This window comes from Populus euphratica, unplaced genomic scaffold (assembly GCF_000495115.2).
Source record: "Populus euphratica unplaced genomic scaffold, PopEup_1.0 scaffold5.1, whole genome shotgun sequence".
NCBI lineage: Eukaryota > Viridiplantae > Streptophyta > Magnoliopsida > Malpighiales > Salicaceae > Populus > Populus euphratica.
Window position 1 is genome coordinate 4,217,441 of NW_011499848.1, and position 24,522 is coordinate 4,241,962.

Sequence of the window (24,522 nt, forward strand, 5' to 3'; positions counted from 1 at the left end):
TTTGGATAAAAAACATTTATAGCCCTTGAATTCACTTATTTAATAACCATATTGTTTTTTTTTTCCCTCTTATTTATCTGAATCAAGGCTTATGAAATACATGTGGCGGGGGATGATAATTAAGAGAGAAGAAAAGAAAAATCAACTGTTAATTTCTGAGACAAGGAGTCCTTGGTCTGCTCAGTTAGCTGATGGAGACATTGATGTTCAATGTAAGGATACGGAGATTGATCAGTTTGTAGACAAGAAACAGGAAACAAATGTCCTTTCCTTTTCAAACCACCTTGTCATCATCGATCGTTTCTTGTCTTGAATTCGTCAACAACAACACGATGAATTTTTTTTTTTTAGTTTATTTGTTTACTGCGGTATACAGTTCAATATAAATCAAAGGGATATTCAGTACCAGATAAAAGTAGCCAGAATGATCATCACATCATTTTAACTGATTAAACCAAAGAATTTATCTACTAATCCCTGCATTATCTACCAATAATCTATCCTAAAAAGAAAATTTATTTATTGGAGATCAAGATATTAATTTATGTATGGTTTGAATTTGTACCTGACAAATATACACCCAAACAGAAACCGAATTTTGAAAAGAAAAATTAAAGCAAAGACACCAAAAAAACACTTTTCATTTTTTTTGGAGTCTGTTTGTTGAGATATAATTTTAATTTATCCGCTCCTTGTGATTTTTCTCGTGAATCCCCTCTCTTCACACTGTTTTCCCCTCCCTCTTTCCTATCGTGTGAACTAATTGAGAGATTTGATCGACTCGTGATCCTCTCATACCTCTCTCTTTTTTTTTTTATTGTATAACAACGTTCTTATCGTTTCCCTCATTTATATTTATCCTCTTTTTTTTTTGAAGGACAAATTAGCACTGTAATTCCAGCCCGCAATGTGGATTTTCTTTTTATTTCTAAAAATAATTAAAATTCAAGAGCGATCAGATTTTTATTTCTTTATTTTTTGTAGTTTATTGTAAATGAAGAGAAGGCGATGAGGAGAGAAAGAGAGAAATGGAGGTTGTTAGATCTGAGAGCGGAGTAAGGAGCGAGAAAATAGCAGCGCCGGTGGCTACAGTCATTGCTAGAACTAAGCGATTTCAAGTTTGGTTTATTAGGGTTTGTTCCAGTATTCTTTTATGGACCTGTTTGGTTCAGCTTCTTACGGTTGGAGAGTTATGGCATCCCAGTTTTATGGCCAACACCACCGTCTCCATCGTTAAATCCCCTCATCATCCCCCACCCCGCCTTCCTCTTAGTAAGTCCTCCTCTTTATCCTTTTTTTTTAAAAAAAAAATTATTGATTTTTTGACTTCGAATTTATAAAGGGATATATTTTTTACTATTGAATTTTTGAATTTTTTTTGGAATAAATGGGGTTTCTCATGTTGAAATTCTGAATTCTTATTGGGGGCAATCTGACATTGCAGTTTGTGATCTTGGTTTATAAGAAATGGGGGGCAATCGAGATCACGGATGTGTGTGTGTGTGTGTGTGTGTGTGTATTACAAGTAGTAAGGTTTGGTATTTTGTTTATGTCCATCTTGTTTTTAAATAAGCTGTTGATTATTTTATATAGTTAAGAGAAGCATTCAGTAGCAGAAAAACCATGTGATTTTTGTGGGTTTTGGAGGTTACTTTCTGCTTCTGACTGGCTAGATAATAGATTTTTGGTTATATTTTGAACTAAACCCAATCCCCGTGGCATTCTATTAATGGATTGCTGGTGTATGGTGGTTATGTAATCTTACATTATATAGTTAATGTAGAGTTTTGGAATTTTTAAGAATCTTTGATTACAGTTCAAGTGTTTGCTTTGAGTGGTTTGGACATTTTAGGTCTGCAAAATGATTAGACATGATTTGGAATCAATAAAGTTTCGTTTTTTTGGCCTTTCAATTTCAAAATTCTCTAAAATTTAAATGCTAATATCTGAGTCATAATTATTGCTTCTCTGGGCTCTCTAATGAGACCTTGATTTGATCCAAAAGTTCCGTCTTAGTTGTTCCTTTTTAACTCTGAGCTTTCTGCCGTGACTGATTCTGGCGTCTGAATTAAAGTTCATGATTTGGTGCTCCAATTCTCAAAGAGGTTCACCATTTGTATAAACACCTTCTGTTTGAGTTTTACATGCATCTGCAATTAAAGCTTTAATATATTGAACCTCTCAAAAGTCCAAGTCTTCTTTTATAGATAACATTAGGTTCTTTATATGTACCAAGACATCAAGAGCTGCAATTTTTTGCAGGAAACTATACAAGTAATGGCTATCTTAAAGTGTCCTGCAATGGTGGCTTGAATCAAATGCGATCTGCGGTTTGTACTTATTCTTTTGCTAGTTTTTTAATTGTTCTTCAGGTTTTTTAAAATTGGCTAGTTTGGGATTTCAGATATGTGACATGGTGGCTGTTGCCAGGCTTTTGAATCTCACTTTGGTTGTCCCGGAACTTGATAAAACATCTTTCTGGGCTGACAACAGGTATTTTTTCTGTTCTTGGCATGCTATCATATTTTTTTCCTTTTTGCAGTTCTGTAATATTAACTGTACAAATTCTTTCTGCAGTACTTTTGAGGAAATATTTGATGTGAAGCATTTCATTGACTCACTAAGAGATGAAGTTCGGATTGTCAGAAGGCTTCCAAAGAGATTTAATAGAAAATATCGATACAGAGTATTCGAGATGCCTCCAGTCAGTTGGTCACAGGAAAAATACTACCTGCAACAGGTTTAATTACTTTTTACTAGCTTTTGTCTGTGGAAAGTATGTTTATACCAATCCTCATTTAACAGTTTGTGTAAAAATCAGTAGATGAGTGTGCATATACTTTACTTTAAAGCTGGGTTCTTAGATGCTGAATTATAGTTTCAATTTTGCTAGGCATATTAGCTGGTTGATCCGAGAACATCACATAAGTTCTTTAGAATGAAGGCTCTGATTCAGAGATCCGCTAGACTGTCAAGAAAGTCAACTTTATGCAACTTAGTGGATTTTCAAGAATTTCACATTTAGTTAAGAACTATAGGTGGCTGGAGATCATCTCCTTCACCCCCAGTTGCATACAGGGATTCCCATGATGCGGGATTTGCATGTCCTAAACCATGATGCAGAAGTGGATGATGAATTGAAACAGCTGTCACTTCCCGTGTGTGTGTGTGTGTGTGTGTGTGAAGTTACAGCATAAAGTGTGGAATTATTAACCTAACCAACTGGGGTAAAGAGCACAGAGGTTGAAATTAAGATGAAAATATTTGAGTACACTGAATATGGTAATTAGAAGATTTGGTTGATTCTCAGTACTGTAAATTACTATGTACAACGCCACTGCAAAACTCTTGTGTAAGAATGGATTAGGGTTGTGGTTCCGATTTATAAACTTTGAAAGTTTTGATTTATTTATTTGTTTCAATGTTCAAGGTTTTCAAAGTAAAGTTAAGCTATGTGAGCTGAATGTATGATTTATGATGATGTTTCCACTTTCCCTTAATAATACTTCTTATTTAATGACTTTGACGTGGTAATGCAGATACTGCCACTTTTCAGTAAGCGAAAGGTGTTGCACTTCAATAAAACAGATACGCGTTTGGCAAACAATGGGATTTCAATTGATCTTCAGAAAGTCAGGTGTCGTGTTAATTTTCAGGCACTGAAATTCACTCCTGAAATTGAATCTTTGGGGTACAAATTGGTTCGCATTCTACAGGAAAGGGGGCCTTTTGTGGCTTTGCATCTGCGATATGAGATGGACATGTTGGCTTTCTCAGGTTGTACTCATGGCTGCACCAAGGAAGAAGCTAAGGAGCTCAAGCGCTTAAGGTTTGTTGTATTGAAAAATTTGCTCTTCTTTTTGTTTTTTTTTTTTTTCATTTTCAGTATCTAGTTTACAATCCCACTAACAGTATTGTTCTGAAAAAAACAGTCTGTCTTCAATCTTAATCACTATTACTCTGCTTAGCTGCCACAGGCTCGTGTTAGAGGTCTGCCTTTATTTAGTAGTTGATAGGAGATACTTAACTTGATAATGAAAATAAGTAAATTGTTTTCATTGCTAAGTATTTGACAGAATAACTAGTCTACAATCACCTTAAGAAAGGATGCCAACTTTGAAGCAATCAATTATTTTCATCTGTTTTTTTAAGTTGCAGTCAGAGTGGCTTTATTTTGTTGTGGCATTCCTCAGTGTGATAATTTCTTTATTGCACTTGCATATTCCATTTAGGTATGCATACCCTTGGTGGAGAGAGAAAGAAATAGTGTCCAAGGAGAGAAGATCACAAGGTTTATGCCCATTGACACCTGAGGAGACAGCATTGATTTTGCTGGCATTGGGTTTTGACAAGGACACACAAATATATATTGCAGCTGGTGAGATATACGGCAGTGAACGGAGACTTGCGGTCCTAAGAGCTGCATATCCGAGGATTGTGAGTTATTAACCATTCTTTCCGTTGTTTTAGTCAAATGTCAGCAAATCTGGCCAAGTGCTTTGCAACACTCAGAAATGTGTATAAGAATACAGTACATGTCGAATCCCATCTGATTGATTGTCCCACTATGCCAACTGATGGGTTTGAATCTGGAGTTACAAAGCAGTTGTATCTTTTGTATTATTATTAAAGCAATGAACTAGAGGGCCTCATTAAGGGGCCCCATCAAATAGTCTGCGCTGACTATTGGAATATGCATGTTAATAACTAATTCCATATAGTTGAATCTAGTTTGTTATCATTTTGATTGCATGTTTGCATATTTCTTCTTTATCTCAATGTCAAAGGTTATTTCAGGTGAGAAAGGAAATGCTATTAGATCCAGGGGAGCTGCAGCAATTCCAGAACCATTCATCTCAAATGGCTGCTCTCGATTTCATGGTCTCAATAGCCAGTGACACTTTCATTCCCACCTATTATGGAAACATGGCAAAAGTTGTGGAAGGTCACCGCAGGTACAAACACCCATTCTCACAAGGGGTGTTTATCTTATATCATTTTACCAAGGAAATAAATCATATCAGTTAAAGCATCCTGCAAAAGTCCTGATTAGTGTTTGTGCAGGTATCGTGGGTTTAAAAAGACAATCCTTCTAGACCGTAAAAGACTTGTAGAGTTGCTGGATTTGCATCAGAATGGGACACTCTCATGGAATGAATTTGCAGTTGCTGTTGGATCGGCACATGAGAAGAGGATGGGACAGCCAACTCGACGTAGGGTTATTGCAGATAAACCAAAAGAGGAAGATTATTTTTATGCAAACCCTCAAGAGTGCCTTTGTGAGGGAGCAAATTGTGATGATTTATTAGGACCTGGTAACTCAAGTTCAATTCGGTGACTGCAACAAAACCAAGCAGATTGAGATGGTGTTCCACTTAATTTTTCTTAAAGCAGTGTGGTGCACATATCATGTGGCTTTCATGGCTGGACTCCCTAATCGGCTCAACGTATACACACCTACCTTAAAGATTTGTAAGGAACGACAGAACAGAACCTTTGAGTGCCCATTCTGGCTATCAAAGTCACTCGCTCTTCAATTTTTTTTCCCTGTTGATATATTTATTCATTTCTTTTCCAGCCGAAAGTTTGTTCAGGAATGCCACATGATCCCACAGTTAAAAATTTACGACGGTAGTCTTTACTCTGATGCAATGCTTTGTTTGCTGCAGAACTCTGTTTGTGAGCTAACAGAAACAATGACAATTATAGACCCAGGAAAACGGTGAAGAAAGATTGTAAATGAAAGAAATGGATCATTTTCTTTCCTAATGCAAAGTGAAATAATACAGAAAAGCTGATCTTAAACTCTGCACGAAGTGGCCAACTCAATTTCAAAACTTTCTTGGCATGCAAAGCGCCATTATGTTTCCCTTAAAAACAAAAATGGGTTATAATAACTGTTTCTAAGAAAACGTATCTTTGTCTGGTTGCTTTTACTTGGATATGAATACTTGTAACTGATACGCATGCGAACTGCCAAGGGTGTTCTTTCCTCGCTATAGAGAACTCCATGAAGGGCGTCCAGAAAGTAATGGCCTCAGTATCCAGAAATATAATTTCACCTTGCTTCCCAACGAGACCAGGACCCTTGGGCCGCCTCCTCTCTTGGTATTCCAACTCATCCAAATCTGATTCCCTCTGCTTTAAAGCCTCATCGATCCTCAGCACCTTCTTTTCCCCTGTTCTTATTCCAACTGCAATCTCAAGCCTTGTGTTGAGTTCAGCTTCTCATTCTACAGTCCAATCTTGTATTCAGTTACTTCAAGCTTGACTCCACTAATTGAACATGAAACAATCGACATTAGGATTTGGAAAGCAAGTATAGCTGCTACGGAACAGGGGACAGCCGCTGTGTGCCCAGAGAAGTAGATTGCTCTGAAGCGTCTGGGAACGTTCTTTCTTGATCGAAATGTGCATTAGACTAGCTTTATTAGAGCTCAGTTATAATATATGTATATGTGGAGTTTTTTCATAAAAAAAAAAACCAGAAAGATTGAGAGCTGAATCGAAAGAGAAGAAGAGAGGAAAAAGAGAAAGGAAGGAGATGAAAGTTGGAGACAATGGGTTTTTAAGGTAAGGATTGTACTTTGATATACATGATTGTTGTTGTTAATTTTGATTTTGATTTTTATTGGGGTTTCTAAAGTTTGAACTTAATCCATGATTGTTATGGGTAATGGTGAAATTAATTGATTTTGTTACAAATAATGATTTTGAGATTGATGTGTAAGAGGTGTTAAGAAGTTTATAATAACATTTGCTGGAAATCTGGACAAGTTTGATTTGAGGTTTTAGATGGTTCAATTTCAATTTAGTTATTGATTTGATGAAATTACCGTTTAGTCTCTGAATTTTGAAAAAATTAAAATTTGACCCATGAAACATATTTTGAAATTCCAGAGAGAAGTGATTGATAGGTTAAAAGATGATGCAGTCTTGATAGGTTAAAAGGTGATGAAGTCCAATTTGGCCATCGCGTTATTATATTTTTAGTTTAGTCATTGGATAATATAAAGTTATGATTTGACCCCTATATTTCAGGAAAATTACAAATTAGTCCCTAATTATAAAAGACATATTTCAGTTGGATCCCATCATGTATATCAGAATAATTGATGATTTATTATCAATTATTATTCATTAGCTTTTCATACAATCATCTTTTATATATATATATTAGATTGACTGCCTTTATTAATTAGATTGACATACTAATGTATTTTAGGCTCATAGAGGTTTCATCGTCTGTTCCTATGTAATAGGTGGATTTTATGCTTAGCTCAGTTTTTGATCGTTGTAATATATATATTATGAGTAAATAATAACGAATATGCCTATGAGAATAAGACTAATAATAATAATAAATATAAATATAAATAGTATTATATTTGAATTAAATATGAGTAGTTTGATTATTTATTTTTGAATTGTGTGATTTTGGAAATTGGAATATTAATATGATATGAATGGTAGAGTTATCCAAGTCAGAATATCTACATTAACATAACAATGTTATTTTTATGCGCATGGCAGAATCTGATTGCCTTGTATGGCTGGGTTGACACTAGTATATGTAAAAGGCCATCACACAGTATATTCTAATGCTCTCCCTGGAAGGGGTTATTTTGCTTAGATGTATGACGCGAACACGTTTCTTTTCCCTCTTATTTTTATAACTGATTATAGGACTTGTAGCCCTCTAGAAAAGTAACATAACTTCTTTTTATTATTATTATTATTATTAATATAAATATTTAAATCAGTTTATATATATTTTAATTAATTTTATAAATTTTAAAGTTAATTATTATACAAACCTTCGATAACCTTAAAAAAACTTAAACTTGTAATTATTGAAAAAAAAATTCAAGATTTGAAAAGATACATAACTTTATACGTGTTATTGATTTTGATTTGTTTAATTATATTTTTATTATGTGTAAATATAATGAATTAATCACATTATAACTTTATAACTTGGCCTATTATTTATATGTTTGGCATTATTTATTCACTAAAATATGGAAAACTCACCATTTTATCATTTATTATTCGATTTTTTTGAACACCCCTAGTGTATATTAGTTGATCCAGTACAACTTGTTAGAAAGGAGTTACTGTCTATACTCTAAGTTCAATAGTTTCTAGGTTATTCTTTTTGGATTGAGCTACACAATTACAATTGTTTATGAATTATTCTTTTTAAATGACACGTGTATGCAGTCTAATAATAGAAATGGATGGTTGATTTTTATATCATTGATTTTTTTTTATTTTTTTTGTTATGATAGAATTATGTTCAAGTGAGGTTAAGAATAGATGAGTCGATCCAGAAATACCTTAACCTATATACCAATTATGTGCTCAAATTTGGATCATGATGGTAACCAAGGAAAAACTATGAATAAAGCTCAAGTTGCTCCACAACAATATTCTCAAGCATAATGAAACAAACATATACAGGTGTTAGCAAACATTAGTTCTCAGCCATTACAAGCTCCATTGCCTTTAGTGACATAGATAACTGCTGAATGATTTATTCAAACATAACTTGGTAACCTTGTTAAATGCCCATATAAGACGGGACTGTAAATATACTGCTTTTCCATGCTAAAGCCAGTCACATAACATGATTCACAAAATTACAAACATTTAATGTGCTTATATAATCAGTTACCTCTTTAATAATGGTTTGATATCCAAAAAAAAGAAGGAGCATATTTGAAAGCATTAATGATGTAGTTAGACTTATAATAACAAATAATTTTAAATAATTAGTTGTAAATTTATCATAACTAAATTATGATATGTTCTAGATAAATTATACGAATGATCTAATAAATATATTTATAGATTAATAAGATAGATCTAAACTCAAGAGATTGTTTGATCATACCAATTTATAATAATAAGTTAAAAGAGTTATTATTTTTTATTCGATATTTAAATCATGTTTAAATTTTTACAGGAATTTCTGGATGTTAATTTCCTTAACTATTGAATTTTTAAATTTTAAAAATCTCATCTTGAAATTCTAGTTTTTATAATTTTTATGATTTTTTTTGTTATTTTTTTATCTTTTATTCTTATTTTTTTTTAGTGTTTTGTATACCTTTTAAGAAAAAAGGCTATATTATTATTATTATTATTATTCTATAAAAAATAAAACTGTAAATTTGGGTTCACCGACAATTTTTTTTGTTCATAAGATTCTCATGTTCTTTCTTTGCTTTGCTGTCTTTCTTCAATTCCCGCTGCATCAATCTCTGACCACCCTGCGTATGAGCTCCTCCTTAGAACGGCTTACTGGCACTTCAAGATGGCCCCATATAGTGTTTCTGTAAATAGATTCCAACAGGAAAGCATCGGTACCCCCAAGTAAATAGATTCCAACAGGAAAGCATCGGTACCCCCAAGTAAATAGATTCCAACAGGAAAGCATCGGTACCCCCAAGCGTTCCCAGCCTCAGATATGGAAGCAACGCTGGTGGAAGAGCATTTTGCCCGAAACAATGTCGAAGTTGTGGGTCAGATTTCAATCATATGATTAGAAGTTCTTTTTCCTAGTGAAACCTCGGAGTTGTGGGTCCCTGGTGTTTATGAGGAGACTTGTTTAGCTAATTCCTGATGCATGTTTAACTATTTCCAGAGTTCTATAAAACAGGCTTCAACCTCAAGAATCACATACCAGAAATCCAATTACTTTCCATTTGTTGATCTCTTTGTTATTTAGAGCAAAATCGTAACTAGCACTCAACATTACTACCCATAAGTATTATGTACTCTGTACGCTTGAACTTGACGTGGAAGATTGACTTGAAGAAAGAAGAGAGAGAGCCTAGGGGGTCAAAACAAGGTTTTGACCACGGATACTTGAAGACGACCGTGATCTGAGAATCCCAAACGCCCTAAAGAAATCATCCAATGTTACAGGGGAAGGAAGGAATGTACTGTTAGTTATTCTTTTGGTTCCCCTTGAAAAACAAGAAGACATAAAGAAAAAAAAAAGAAATATATGACCAGCTAAAAGTAACAAGAATATTTACACCATGGATTTTCTCTTTACTAATTAATTGTATCTATTTTTTTCTACAAAATAGATTTAAAAAGTAACTAATAGGACGTGAATAGTAATAAAATTTCTCGATTCTATTGTATTTTTTTTTATTCTCTGTCTTTATTAGTGGATATATTTTTAAGCAGTTTGATAAATTCACTTAATTCCTAACTTTTAATTTAAGAAATAAAACATATTTTCTTGATCATCAAGCTAATTCTTTAATATATATAATACATATCATATCATGGTTTAGTAATTTAATCTAGTGATATCATGTGCTGCTTCCTCTCCTCTCACAAGGTTAAAGAATGAGCGAGCGAGAGACTTGGTCAGCCAATGTCTCTTTTAAATTCACTTTCGATAAATTTATCGATCACATTCTCATAATTGCCGAAATATCTAGGCCAATAATTGCTCACCGAGTCCTATTTACTATCACTGTACATTGCTTGACTGAGAGTTAGAGATGAAAGCGTAAGATTTCGGGATTGCTTATCTCATCGATTACAGAAAAAGTCCTTTCTTATAACTTACAAGAGAAGTCCTGATAGCAGGATCCACTTAGCATTTTAATAAATAAAAAATATATCCACATCACAAAACATATATAGCAATATATATCACGCCAGCATGGGAGTATTCTAAATAATCAGGTTTGACAATAATGTCTGATGTGCTCCTCCACTATCCCTAGGCAGCGCCATACTTGACCGGAGAAAGAGCAGCATTCAAGGAACTACTACTTGTTCGTTCACATGTCCGTCCATAGGCAATTTTTAATTGTGCCCATCCCAACGCATAATCTTAAACACCAAAGTTAGCATTCAAACTTCCTTTTGCAAAGTTAGCAAGGAAACATCTTCTTTCCCCCCACCCCCCTTTTTTTTAGTCTCGCCGAGGAAACGTCTTTTGGTGACTTTTCCTTGTTGTTGTACCCAGCTAGCTAACCAGGAAACGCCAGAGACTATCTCCTACCAACTCCTCCTTTTCCAATCAATTAGATAATATAATTTTCCTTTATTGATACAAAGGTTTCTATCTGATACGTATTAGATGACCTTCTGTGCTTGATTATGTGTTCTAATTAAGATGGTAATCTAATACATATATATCAGATATTTACATATTCGTGTTTTCTACTTGCAGTGGAAGGCGTAGGCTATGTCGCAATATTCTTTAACAGTAGATATTTGGTGTCCTTAATATCATTATTTGTTTATTTATTTAGGAGTATCCCATCATATTTTATAATATTGAAGTCAACGTTTTTCTTTTCCATGGTAATTACGTAAAGATGTAACTATATAAATTTAGACCTTTAACCTCATGAAGGAGTCCTCTGTAAAGAACTCATCGAGTACCATTCCATCAAGTTGATGCTGTCATTATTCTTTTGTAATTAATTATGTTATTGTAAGTTAATGTTATGATTCTATAGAATTAAACTGTTCTTAGCTTTTCATGTCAGAAGTTAAGATATATAACATGATCGTAAGTATGGCTTGCTCATTGCTGTGTATTAGTGGATTCTGCCAACTTTTATCTATGGGTAGTTAAAATTAATAAATCTCAGCATATTATTGATTTGATCCGATGGTTCTCTGAATTTGCAAAAGAAAGATATGGGTTTTTCTGTGCTTGAGGAAGCGTTGGAGGACATATATATCAACAGAAAACCTAGATTTGTTTGGATCAGCCGTTAATTTTGAGAATTTCTTAGCGTCTTAGTTTTTATCCCTTCATTACCCCTTTTCAAACAAGGTTGAAGATGATGGTTTAGTTGTGATTAGGCCACTGTGAATGTATATTGAAATGTCATTTCAGTCCTATCTGTTAATATATTTTTCTTTTATAGTTTAAAAGAACTAAATTAGTGACGATAATTTAGTCGGAAATATCACAATTCAAGAACGGGTAAACTTTAAAAGATTATTCTCACATGAAGGTAAATTACTTCACATAAATTGATTTTTATAATTGCCTTATTTTATTTTATTTTTACGAGGAATGAGATATTTAGTTTAGGGGTGTTGGAAGTCCAGTAGGAGTAGTTTTTTAAAATAGTTTTTATTTGAAAATATATTAAAATAATATTTTTTTAATTTTTTAAAACTTATTTTTAATATAAACAAATCAAAACAATAAAATATATAAAAATTAATTTTAAATTAATCTTTTTGGAAAAATACGATTAAACCACAATAAATAAAGGTTTTTTCAATGAAAAAATATCTCAAGTTAAAAAACAATAAAATTTGATTTAGAAGATAAAAAGCATCAGATTTGGTGTGAAAGATTACACCATGGAGATTATTATTAATTCATTTTCTTATTTTCTTTTCCATGTAAACTCTTCAAATTAATATTTATCATATAGAATTTTTTTTTCTGTTGTGCATACTAAACTGAAAACAAACACAAATAAAATACAAACAAGTAAATTTATATGATTTCTCAAAATCAAGTACGTCCATGGAGACAACAGATTGTATATTATTGAAGGAATAATATAAAACACTCGACTCAACCTAGTATAATTCTATAAAACCCAGTGTTTTATTTATACACTCGTGTTTTTTTTAAATCTGCTCTTCACACTCTTAAAATTTTACTTGTCCTCACCACACTTTCACCTCTTTTGTTTTCATCACGCTTATACTATATTTACACTCTTGCTCTCTCATTGTCTTTATTTATAGGAGAATCTTGGCAACTTGGTTGAGAAATGTGGTTGAAAAAAGAAGAGAGTGATTGATGATGGTTAATGGGCTGTTTAGGAACGCAGTTCAACCTGCGTTTCTAAAAAAATTAAAAATTTTTTATTTTTTATTTTTGTTAAAATCTAATATAATTTGTATATTTTAGATTGTTTTAATGTGTTGATATTAAAAATAATTTTTAAAAAATAAAAAAATATCATTAATATATATTTTGATATGAAAAATTATCTAAAAAATAATCATCATTATGTTAATAAATTGATTTTAAATGGTGATAGGAAATGATGGAATGATGGTTAAATGGTGATTGGACGGTAGTTGAAAGTGGTTGGAAAAAAGTTGATAAATTTACGACATCTTCTTAAAGAACCAAAGGGCTGGCTTGCCTCTCGTCATCAAGATGCAATATTAAATTATCCACTGATTGAACATTCTTTCGTATAAACTGCTACTGCTACTGCCAAACATATCTAAAACCTGAAAAATGAAGTTTGGGAAAGTGTTCACAGCGCAAGCGGTGCCTGAATGGCAAGAAGCATACATGGACTACGATTTTCTCAAGAACCTTTTGAAAGAGATACAAAGTTTCCGAATACGAACCAACCCACCTGCAACCAACTCAGGAGGCCTAAAAAGAAAGCTCACACTATATAGAGCTTTTAGTGGCCTGACACGAAGGAATAGTGCTAACTACACCCCTATGAGCCCTTCTTCTCCTGATCTTGAACTACAACCTATTTTGGTGAATTCTGTAAACCTCGCTGGCTCTCAAAGCTATCAGACTACATTTCTTATGCCTACTGTCCAAGGAGGAGAATACGAGCTTGTGTTTTTCAGAAGGCTTGATGACGAGTTCAATAAAGTGGACAAGTTTTACAGGTCTAAAGTGGAGGAGGTATTGAAAGAGGCTCAGATGTTGAATAAGCAAATGGATGCTTTGATTGCTTTCAGGATAAAAGTGGAGAATCCCGCTGGGTGGTCTGATAGAGTGGCAGATATGACTCGTCTTGCTTCAGACGTTGCAGCTTCTACTGCTGCATTGGCAGCTTCTTCTCCATCTGGAGCTAGAGAACGCAGTAAGTTCCTCGAGTACATGCCTACATATATTACCATTGCCTCCAAAAGTATTTTTAAAAGTCCAGTCATCTTTCTTAAATGCTTTGCTAACTTCGTTAAAATCCTCCTCAATGTGCAGGAAGAGGACTTCATTTAATGGATGCGATTGAGGAAGGGCAAAGCTTGCATGAGCTGTCAGATGAATCAGTCCATGATAAAGTGGAGAAGGAAAGCGATAATATTGACCAAAAGGAAGAAGAAGAAGAAGAAGAGAAGCCGAAGAGCATGGTCAGAACCTTTAGGCCAGCTCCATTAGAAATACTAAATCGTGCGAAGATTAACAACACAGTGGCGACACCTTGCTCGACCATCAAAAGCTTTCTTAAAGTTCCCCAACAAACAGAACTTAAATTTACAAGGGAAAATCTTAGAAAAGTTGAAGAACAACTCAAGGGTGCTTTTTTTGAATTTTACCAAAAGCTTCGCCTTCTTAAGAGTTACAGCTTCTTGAATACATTGGCGTTTTCAAAAATTATGAAGAAGTATGATAAGGTATGTAAATCATCCCTCGGGAATTCAGATTCCTCTTATTCTCTACTTGTATTCTAATCTTCAGGAGAGTTTGATATGTTTTTTCCCCAATTCGCTTTGCATAATTCTGTCAGATTACCACAAGGGATGCATTACAAGTTTACATGAAAATGGTGGATAACTCCTTCCTTGGAAGCTCTGATGAAGTGAGCATAGTTTCTGTTTCATAATGCTCAACAAGACACTAATACATTCAATATATATGTTTTTACTCCTATACATTTTTATTTAACTTAAAATGTATATTCCATCATAGGTTACCAAGCTTATGGAAAGGGTTGAGGCAACATTCGTTAAGCATTTCTCGAACTCAAATCGGAGTAAAGGCATGCGCGTCTTAAGGCCAAAAGCCAACAAAGAGAGACATAGAATAACATTTTACATGGGTACGTAAGATACTAGTTAATATTTATGTTGCAACGTGATTCAAGCATCTTGGTGTAAAAAAAGCTGTTTTCTTTAGATTTTAGATCTTTCAGGGTTGCTATTGATTAGTCGATAATTATTCTGAGAAAATTTGCAGGTTTCTTTTCTGGCTGCACAGTAGCCCTGCTAATTGCCCTTGTTTTAATCGTAAAAGCCCGCAAACTCATGAACAACCCAGGAAGGATCACATACATGCAAACAATGTTTCCTCTTTACAGGTAACACTACTTTTCTTTTAGCATAGGGTCTACAATTACTTTCTACTTCTCTTCGCTCATTTCTTTCAACCTGAAGAACCTTATCCCCAACCTTTCACGTGGCTATAATACATTTGTTTGACAACCTATTGTAGTTTGTTTGGCTTAATTGTTCTACACGTGCTCATCTATGCTGCTAATATATACTTCTGGCGGCGGTACCGAGTGAATTACTCCTTCATTTTTGGTTTCAAACGAGAAACCGAACTGGGCTACAGACAAGTTCTTCTTCTCGGTTTTGGTATTGCAGTACTAGCTTTATGCAGTGTGCACTTAAACCTCGACATGGAGATGGACCCTAAAACGAAAGATTACGAAGCGCTTACAGAACTTCTCCCTCTGAATGTGTTGATAGTAAGATTCTTACAAATACTTATTTAAAAAAAAAAAAAAAGTTCTCTCTTGTTTTTCCCTCGACCTCCAATTTTTCGTGCATCAACTGATATTTTGCTTTCCCTGTAGTTCCTCCTCATCATGTTGCTCTGGCCCTTCAACCTTTTTTATCGCTCATCTCGCTTCTTCCTCCTCACGTGTATCTTTCACTGTATTGCTGCTCCTCTCTACAAGGTGGAAATTGGTGGCAGGAAATCACAACATGTGGATATGGAACTTAAATTTTTCGCTTACTAATTTTCTTGTAATTTTTTTTCCTCTGCAGGTAACACTCCCGGATTTCTTCTTGGCAGACCAACTAACTAGCCAGGTTAGTTATCAGCCTAGGCTGTATCTCAACAGTTCAAAAACTTGTATTTCAGAAGTGAAAAAAAAACATCACTGTATTGATGTAGGTGCAATCCCTCAGAAGCCTGGAGTTCTACATTTGCTATTACACTTGGGGGGACTATAAACAAAGACGGAACAATTGCAAAGAAAGTCCTGTTTTCATAACTTTCTCATTCATTGTTGCTGTGATTCCATACTGGTCTCGCCTTCTTCAGGTTTGCAAGTAGCTAGCCTAGCTGTCTGTGTGTCTAACCTGCCGAGCTTTTAAAACTTTCAAACATGATTTCTTTTTGAAATGTAGAAGCGATCACCACCAATTGAAATCACATCAAAAAGTTTTCCTCTTTGTTTCAGTGCCTTCGGCGCTTGTTTGAAGAGAAAGATCCGATGCAAGGATACAACGGATTGAAGTATTTTTTGGCAATAGTAGCTGTTTGTTTGAGGACAGCTTACAGCATTAACAAAGGGAATGGTTGGAGAGCAATAGCATGGGTTTTCTCATCCATTGCAGCAATCTTTGGCACATATTGGGATCTTGTTTTTGACTGGGGGCTTCTTCAGCGCCATTCTAAGAATAGATGGCTGAGAGACAAGCTCCTTGTCCCTCACAGATCAGTATATTTTGGAGCCATGGTTAGTAGCAAAAGGAGGAACCAGAAAAAAAAAAATACCCACAGTTGATAAATCTTAACTTCCCATAAAACTAAATCACTCCTAAAAGGAACATTCATTTGATTTACAGGTCTTGAATATATTGCTGAGATTTGCTTGGCTGCAAACAGTATTGAACTTCAGGGTTACTTCCTTGCACAAAGAAACAATGGTTACCCTTGTGGCCAGCCTCGAGATCATTCGCCGTGGCATGTGGAATTTCTTTAGGTAACAAAAATTTTAGTTGTGAGAAGTTGAAGATCCTTAGTTACCAAGAATCTCTTCAATTTTTTGGTTGAACTGTCAGGTTGGAAAATGAACATGTGAACAACGTTGGAAAATATCGAGCATTCAAGTCTGTGCCTTTACCTTTCAACAACGTGGAAGATGATGACCACGATGACTAAGCTTTGCCACAACATTTAACAAAGCTGGAGGCAATAAAGAAATGAGAGCCATTGCACATGTTTTGACAATGGAAAAGGCAAGATTTTTAGACAAAACAAAAAACTAGTGGCAACAGAGGAATCTAGATTGTAAATTTTTGTATCGCACTATTATATACCTTTCTATTTGACTTCAAAGCAAGTCCAAAACTATAAAGCAACGCCGTCCATGTTTCTCCAAATGATATTTCAGTCTTTTTTTTTTTTTATTTACGTGAAGTGTTTGAGCTAGCTTGCACACCATGTCCATGTTTCTCCAAATGATATTTCAGTCCTTTTTTTTTTTATTTATGTGAAGTGTTTGAGCCAGCTTGCACGCACCATGATTAATCCCCACAGCCCACTAAATACCCTGCAAACCCAATAGGTATGTAAGGCACCACAAGAATGGCAGACGTGCACGTCAGGGCTCGAATCCAGATGCAGTGAAAGGAGATAAGCCCTTTTCACCGCTAGGCCAAGTACTAAACTAATTCAAGATTCTAAGTTATTGAATTATCACAGTTATATTTATCATTTTTATTTAAAATCATCTTGTTTTGATTTTTTTAAAAAAACATTTCCTTGGTGTTGCAGGTGAATATTCGGTTACGGAGCAACCCATTCTTTTTCTTTTTCTTTTCCTATCTTTCCTTCTCGTTATCTTGTTTTTCATGCCTAGAACTTTAAAAAACTAAATTGTGCTGTTAAACTTTACTTTCATTCATATGTAGTTCTATTTTTTAATCAACAGTTTTATTTTTTTCAATTTAATTTTTAGTTTATTGAAAATTGTATTTTGTTATTATTTTTATTTATTGTTTTATAAAATAACGTTTTTTTATAACCCATGTAAAGTTTGCAAAATTTGTCTAAATTGATATGAGTATTTTTTTTGTTTTTTTAATTAATTTTTTTAATTTTATTCTTTAATATTGAATTTATTTAAAATTAAGAATAATTATTTTCTTTATTTTTGTTTCTCTGAAGTTTTCATTGTTATAACTCAAATTGTGAGTTTATTAGTGTGTTTTTTTTAAAAAATATTTTTTATATTTTTTATATTTTTTTATTTTTTAATATTAAATTAAATGATAAATATTTGTTGTCGATGCATGCTATATAAGTATTTGGAAATGTAAGAGAACGTTAAGTTCTTTGAGTAAATTTCTAGACCTTTTCGTATATTTGAAAATGATGCGAGATTCATATAACGGGTTTGACCGTTTGCAAAACAATAAACACACAGCAAATCTATGAGATCAGGTGCAATAACATCTTTCATGGGTAGAATTTGTGCAGATCATTGGAAAACTGCCACTGTAGTGTTCTAGAGGAAGAAGTTTCTGATAGAATTCGATTAGCGCAGCTGCTCTTCAACGTTCTTCAGATCCTCTGTCTTGAAGCTCAGCTCCTATTCTTTAGAATCCTTAAAGACACCTTTTATGGTTGGTAGTGGAGGATTTAAGAGAATTATTAATCTTCTCGCGTTCAAGGATTTTCAGAGGATCTTCTTTGTAGTCAATGTGGATGTCCCTCTCTTGGTGAGGATTACCATAATTTGTGGCATTAATTTCATTTACTCCCGGACAATGAGTAGACTCTTCTTGGTCATAATCATTTCTTCTATCCATCTCAATGGTCGATTCCATATGCTCCCTTCCTGCATATTGGAACAAAATTTTAAGTCTGAACTTCTTAACCGGAGGAACCCATTGTAACTGCGATAAGATCAGAGAGATGCATCACCACTCTGTTCGTAAGTAGATTTCTCTGGCTGAAAATCGTTATTCATCTCAACTCCGCATCCAACATCCATATCCTCCAATCCTGAAAATAATATTGCATACAATACTGAACTATAGTCCTTCACAGACTTGTAACCAAAATATCTTGCAGATTTGAATTTACGGGGTGAGGTGGATCAAAAACTTCATAAACTCAGCCAATAAAAAAATCCTTTGATTATAGCTTCTTTTGCTATTTAACCATCTTAAAACAGCTGAAATCACTCTTGGTCCATTTTCCTCATCTCTCCATGGTTTCTTGCTTCTTATTCAACATATAAAAGGCCCTATTGATGCTTTGCAACTCAATTGACAAATCACACTTTATGTTCTCATACCCGAAGGTGTGTCTCTGCTTGGGCTACAGCTCTTCAAGGGGTTTGTGGTAACAACACCAGTATCACAACTTTTCTTCGCATAAGAGTTTTCAAAACCAGAGCTCTCCACCTTAATCCGCAAGGCAATACAGGCATCCATTTGTTTATTCAGCAAAGATGCTTCATCTCGTCCATCTGATCCTTGTAAAAAGTGTGAAACTTGTTAAGTTGTTCATCAAGTTTCTTGAAGAACTTAACCTCTAGTTCGCCTCCTTCTTCAGACTCCCTCTGGAAATGAGTCGTGTAAAACTTTCTACAACCATCTTGGGGCAACGCATTAACATCTATCTCTTGGTCCTCAATATCTCCTTTACTGGAGAGATTGGTAGATCAAGGGTTTAGTCCACTGAAGTCTGAAGGGTCTGTGCAAAGTTGCTTTGTGGTATATGGATCTCAAAGGTGTTGAGGGTTGCCTGCTTTGCTTGTAGCAAGATCTCTGCCCGTATTCTTTTTAAGACCATTATAATCCATGTAAGCACCAGTCCACCTTTTGTTGCTTGAAATGCTTTCCGAACTCCATCTTTCCGTCGTCTCTTCCAGATTCACCTTCACTATATATGCCTTTGATACTTATTATTGCTATCTGTATCCAAGAGATTAATAATGCATGTTTAGTTCAGCAAAACAAAAGAATAGACTCTGGGATTATCTTTTAGCATTAATTAGGAAGGCTAAAAATAAAGCAAACACTTATATTAATTACTCAAAGGTAGCCAAAATGACTTCATGAAGACAATTTTAGTATAATTGATTATAATTACCTTCGTTTTTCTTTGAATAAACAAGACGATAAAGCCAAAAAGAATTTTCATAGACTCGGCAACCCACATTGCCATTGAAGATTTCTTACTTGTGTCCGTCTCTCTCCCCTTCTTCTTGCAGAGGTGGTGTCATCTTATAATGTGCCCTATGAAAGATGCACTCTGCTACCCTCCCTCCAGTTAGTTACGCTAAAAAAGATAATAAAGAATCCGATGCTCCTACTACCAATGCACTCGTCTAGTTTCGAGCAATCAGACCCTTGATTTTGACGTTTGATTTGAAGCCTCTCGCCTGTGACGGAATTACAATGTATTGTTTCGGTGCGATGTTGTCTGATTCCAGCTAGTGGCGCCACACGAGCATTTCGTGGATCGCTTGGGAGGTGAAACGTCTCTTGGGGCTGGAGGGAGAAAGAAGAGGATGCGGGGGTGCAGTCAGCATTTTATGAAACCGAGAAATTTTTCTTGTACACATTTCTTGTGCTGCGTGTGCTAACCTAGTCACCTGTTCGTCGGCCCACAGAGCTAGCTAATTAACTTGGGTAAATAATTCCTAGACTTTCAAGTCATATGAGCATCAATTAGGAAACCCGAAACCCTACCTATCACAGAACTCATTAAATTTTGATATTTTTAACCCTTCAATCAATGGCTGCCAGTGGGGTTTCCTACTTGGCAAATTTCTCTTCCTTGAACCAATATTCAAAATTGTAATTCATGCCGAATCTTGTTGACTCCTTTCTTATTATTACTAAACCAAAAAATTTTAATATTTTTAAAAAAAGATGATTATATTTTTAAAAAATAAGAGAAATTTTAATAATCAAATTAAATTTTGATTAATTGGATAATAAAATAAAAAAATAAGGACAATAAGAATAAAAAAAATAAATTAAAAAATTATTCTAAACAAAGCTAAGTTAACATGTAAAATTTATAATTTGAATATAAAATATGTTCAAATTTCATGTTTAGTATGTATTCTAAATAATGAAATTGAGATAACTCAATATAAAATAATAATAAATAAAGATAAAACTAAAAAAATTAAAAAAAAATATAGATTAAGATATTTAAAAGTGTGACTCTAGTCATTTACCGAGTCATGTTTAATGAATTTTTTATTAAAATTAATTTTTAATAGAAATTAATACACACATAAAATTTATTTAATAAAAAAAAGAAAAACAATATCATGTAAGTTGCATACATAAAAAAAATATCATAAAAAATAAATATTTTATTAATATTTTATTTTAATCATTTTCTTTTAATAACTTTTTTAATCCTTTCTTATATTTTTTAATTTGATTTTTTATTTTTATTTTTATTTTTATTATGTAACATTAAATATATTAAGAATTAAATTTCATAATTTTTCTTAATGCAGTTATTCTAATTTTATGACCCTGATTACTAGTATAAAATATTAACCTAAATTGAAATGAATTCTTTTTTTATATATTTTTTTTTTCAATTTCAACTTTTAACATTAATTTTTTAAAAAATTGAGTTTTTTTTTAATTTCAACTTTTAACATTAATTGTTTTTAAAATTGAGTTGTTTTTATTTTTTATTTTATTTTTACGAGGATTACATGACCTCATGAACTAGGTTATGAGTTTATCACACCAACTCAAATTAAATTAAAGTTTTTTTTTGTTATGTTTCATTTTCAATTGGTTTTTTTGTTATTTTTTAATTTAGTTTTATAATTGTTTAAAAAATATTATTTTTTTACCTCTCATCATTATTATTTTTCTTATTAGATTATGTATATTGTTGTGTTTTTATAATATAATCAAATCAAAACTATTTTATTGGACTAGTAGGATATATAACTCAACTTATAAGATTATTATTTTATTTTTTTGCTTTAAAATTCGTTATCAGTGTTTGAACATTATTTTTTCAAGTTAAAAAAAAAAAAATTGACTCACCACACTACAAAACGCGCCTATATAGTTTTTATCAGTTTTTTATATTCACGGCAGGAATTCAGGAGACGCCCATATTTTTATTTTTTTAAAAAAAAAAAGAAAAGAATTCAGGAGACGCCCATATTTTTATTTGTTTTTTAAAAAAAGAATCACTCAAAGCCCAAATTATCTTCGAAGCCCAAACCAAAGTCACAGCCCTAACTCTCAATTCCTAACCGACGAGGTTCCCCTTCGTTATTTCTCCATCGTTAGCAACACCACCACCTAGAGAAGTGAAAAGTCAGTGAAGAGAAACACAGAGACAGAGAGAGAGCAGCCATGTCGTTCATGAAAGGAGATTTGCTAACAAAAACCAGAAAGCTCGTCAAAGGCTTAGCCAAATCCGAACCTGCCTGGCTCAAAGCCATGGAACAGTCAGTCTCTCCCTATTTTTTTCTTTAATTATAACAAAAGAAAATCATGATCAATTTCTTTCTGTAATGCTTATTAATTGTGTAATAATCCAGTGCACCACCAGCGGCATTTCCTAGATCAAGTGGAAAAGTTGAGAAGATCAGTCTTCCAGAGGATCCTTATATAAAGAAATTCTTCTCCAAACATCCTGATTCCAAACACGAAGATGCCATCCTGTATTCTTCTTTCTTTTATTCATTTACTGCATGCATAAGTTTTTGCATCTGACTTTGGGATTCCGTTCTCCCCTATTGATTTGCGTGCCAATTGTGAGTTCAATTTTTAGGTCCTGGAGAATACTGATTTTATGATTTAAGAATTCATTAGCTTTAGCTTAATTTTATTTACGTTCTGATAGTTTTTTTTTGTTTCTTTTTTGAAATTTTCAAGTTGGTCTGGTTACTTGTGCCCTGATTAAGAAATGAGGCATCCAAGAATAAATAGCTTTTCTTATGTTTCTCCTTGAACCCGTGCTTTCTATTTTGGTTGTTGAGATTGTTTTTGAAAGGAAAAAACTCCGTTGGTAAAGTTCATTTATATAGTGTTATGTATGGCTATTGATACTTATGCTTTTGCATTTCAATTTGAGATTTTGGTTCTTGTTAAGGTCGACAAAGCAAAAAAATACAAGGCAAAAATGGATAAAGGTTGATCATATATAAAGAGCAGAGGAATGGATAAATGTAAAAGAGTTTGCTTCAATTGTGTTTTTTCTTTGTATAGGATTTCATCTTTTGATCCCCCTCCTGCTCGTATTTTTGGTTGGCGGGTACTTGAGCTGAAGGAGCAGGGAGTTGGTGAAGAAGAAGCCATGGCTGTAGCTGATGTATGGTTTCTGGATTCATGGATTTTGCTTTACCTATGAACATGATATGATCTCTTTCCTTTTGTCCTCTTATCCTTATGTTGTTTTAACTGTCTGTTTCTTTTTCTTTTTCCCGGGGGGCTCTAGATGGAATATCGAATGGAGACAAAGGCAAAAAAGAAGGCTTATGCTCGATTGAAACAAATTGCTAGACTTCAAGGGACAACACCTCCTCCCAACCCATATCCCAGTGTAATTAAGGAGATACAAGCAGAGGAGGATGTGTATCTTCGGGAGCGTTATACCAATCCCAAGATAATTGCAATAGCGGAGAAAATGAAAGCGGATGAGGCCGCTAAGGAACGAGAAAGAGACAGATTCAGAATTGACTGGTAATTTTAGAGTGGCATGCATCTTTTCCATTGCACAAGATGTAACAACTGCTCCACTGGAGATTCGTATGTTTAACTTCATTTTATAGCAGATCTAGCATTTGAGATTTTTTTGGTATATTTACATGCCGTCAGATTTTGTTCGGTATTAAGTCCCGAGCCCAGACGGGGATTATTTGAATTGGAGATCAGTGTAAGATTCTACTTTGCATACCATCATGCTTTATCATTAAGTTTTTGCTATGAAATCTCTTTAAGAGCGAAATAAAATTTATTACTTTGTATCGTGTCCCTGCGTGTTGAGAATTGAGACCAACGGATTCCAGATAAGGAATGTCCTTTTAGCATAAGAGTGAAAAGGGCCACGCGGGGGCCGATTTCCTTGCTCTTTTAGCCTCCGCCAAATATGTGTCTTCGTCACCCCTGCAGAAACCATTTAAATACTCTTGCAGTCCTTATTATGGTGAGTGAGGTTGCAAAATTTTTTATCGTGAGCAAGATGGGCTGCTCTAGAATTGCAATGTCATGGAAATGGAGAGCCACAAGCTTTTCAGGCAAAGAGCAAATTGAAGATATGGGGTAGGCAATTTAGATGGCAGTGTTCCTCTGGGTTGATTTAAAAAACGTTGGTTTGCCCATTGATTTTTCCAAGAAAAAGAATAGCAATATCAGCTATCAGGATTCCCAAGGCAAGGGGGAGAGATTTTCCTGTACTTTAACTAGCTTTCAACCTAGGCACAGAGAGACACCATTTGCCAAAAGAGCATCATGCTCTCTTTGTTTGACACACAATGATATACCGCTGACCGCTATTCAGGGAGGTATGGGGCTCAGCTAGACATCTCTCATTGCAAACATGAGCAATGTTACTTATGTGAAGTACATTTGATAGTGTCTCCTCTTATCCTGGCGAAAATTACATGGGACATGGCAAAGCTCTTCTGCCGTATAACTGCGCAGCTGCCCCCGCCCCTGTCCAGCCAATAATAACAATAATAATAATTATGGGCTCAAGATACACAGGCAAAGAGGTTGATGTCTTATTACATCACAAGACATTATCCTAAATGATACTTTCAGGTTATACCTGTCCACTGC

General features: G+C 34.0%; 4 protein-coding genes across 10 annotated transcripts; 3 read left to right on the plus strand and 1 right to left on the minus strand.

Annotated features, from left to right (window-relative positions):
• The first annotated feature begins 354 nt into the window (after positions 1-354).
• LOC105117013 (uncharacterized protein At1g04910-like) lies at positions 355-5,769 on the plus strand. Of its 5 annotated transcripts, none has more exons than XM_011014561.1 (8): positions 355-534; positions 985-1,272; positions 2,263-2,330; positions 2,405-2,740; positions 3,540-3,829; positions 4,233-4,437; positions 4,798-4,955; positions 5,065-5,769. In XM_011014561.1, the coding sequence occupies exons 2-8, from the start codon at positions 1,029-1,031 to the stop codon at positions 5,336-5,338; spliced, it is 1,575 nt and encodes a 524-aa protein (XP_011012863.1). In that variant the 5' UTR covers positions 355-534; positions 985-1,028; the 3' UTR covers positions 5,339-5,769. The 5 variants fall into 5 exon arrangements, with proteins under 5 accessions (XP_011012863.1, XP_011012858.1, XP_011012850.1 ...); XM_011014556.1 differs by lacking the exon at positions 355-534 and adding an exon at positions 542-891; XM_011014568.1 differs by lacking the exon at positions 355-534 and having other exon boundaries at positions 545-1,272; positions 2,405-2,493; positions 2,578-2,740.
• A 7,444-nt stretch (positions 5,770-13,213) lies between these two features.
• On the plus strand, positions 13,214-16,992 carry LOC105117068 (phosphate transporter PHO1 homolog 3-like). Its single transcript, XM_011014613.1, has 12 exons — positions 13,214-13,856; positions 13,976-14,388; positions 14,502-14,573; positions 14,684-14,813; positions 14,951-15,071; positions 15,206-15,464; positions 15,573-15,677; positions 15,769-15,813; positions 15,899-16,048; positions 16,188-16,466; positions 16,576-16,712; positions 16,792-16,992. The coding sequence occupies exons 1-12, from the start codon at positions 13,265-13,267 to the stop codon at positions 16,889-16,891; spliced, it is 2,403 nt and encodes an 800-aa protein (XP_011012915.1). The 5' UTR covers positions 13,214-13,264; the 3' UTR covers positions 16,892-16,992.
• LOC105117047 (uncharacterized) lies at positions 16,826-20,468 on the minus strand. Of its 3 annotated transcripts, XM_011014595.1 has the most exons (5): positions 19,835-20,468; positions 19,035-19,656; positions 18,659-18,739; positions 18,468-18,572; positions 16,826-17,025 (listed from the first exon to the last, which is right to left on the minus strand). In XM_011014595.1, the coding sequence occupies exons 2-5, from the start codon at positions 19,171-19,173 to the stop codon at positions 16,907-16,909; spliced, it is 444 nt and encodes a 147-aa protein (XP_011012897.1). In that variant the 5' UTR covers positions 19,174-19,656; positions 19,835-20,468; the 3' UTR covers positions 16,826-16,906. The 3 variants fall into 3 exon arrangements, with proteins under 3 accessions (XP_011012897.1, XP_011012889.1, XP_011012904.1); XM_011014587.1 differs by having other exon boundaries at positions 19,035-20,468; XM_011014602.1 differs by lacking the exon at positions 16,826-17,025 and adding an exon at positions 18,051-18,202 and having other exon boundaries at positions 18,424-18,572; positions 19,035-20,468.
• Positions 20,469-21,962: 1,494 nt separating this feature from the next.
• LOC105117084 (uncharacterized) lies at positions 21,963-23,713 on the plus strand. Its single transcript, XM_011014633.1, has 4 exons — positions 21,963-22,187; positions 22,281-22,403; positions 22,951-23,053; positions 23,180-23,713. Exons 1-4 carry the CDS (start codon positions 22,093-22,095, stop codon positions 23,426-23,428), a joined length of 570 nt encoding a protein of 189 aa, XP_011012935.1. The 5' UTR covers positions 21,963-22,092; the 3' UTR covers positions 23,429-23,713.
• Positions 23,714-24,522: the final 809 nt, after the last annotated feature.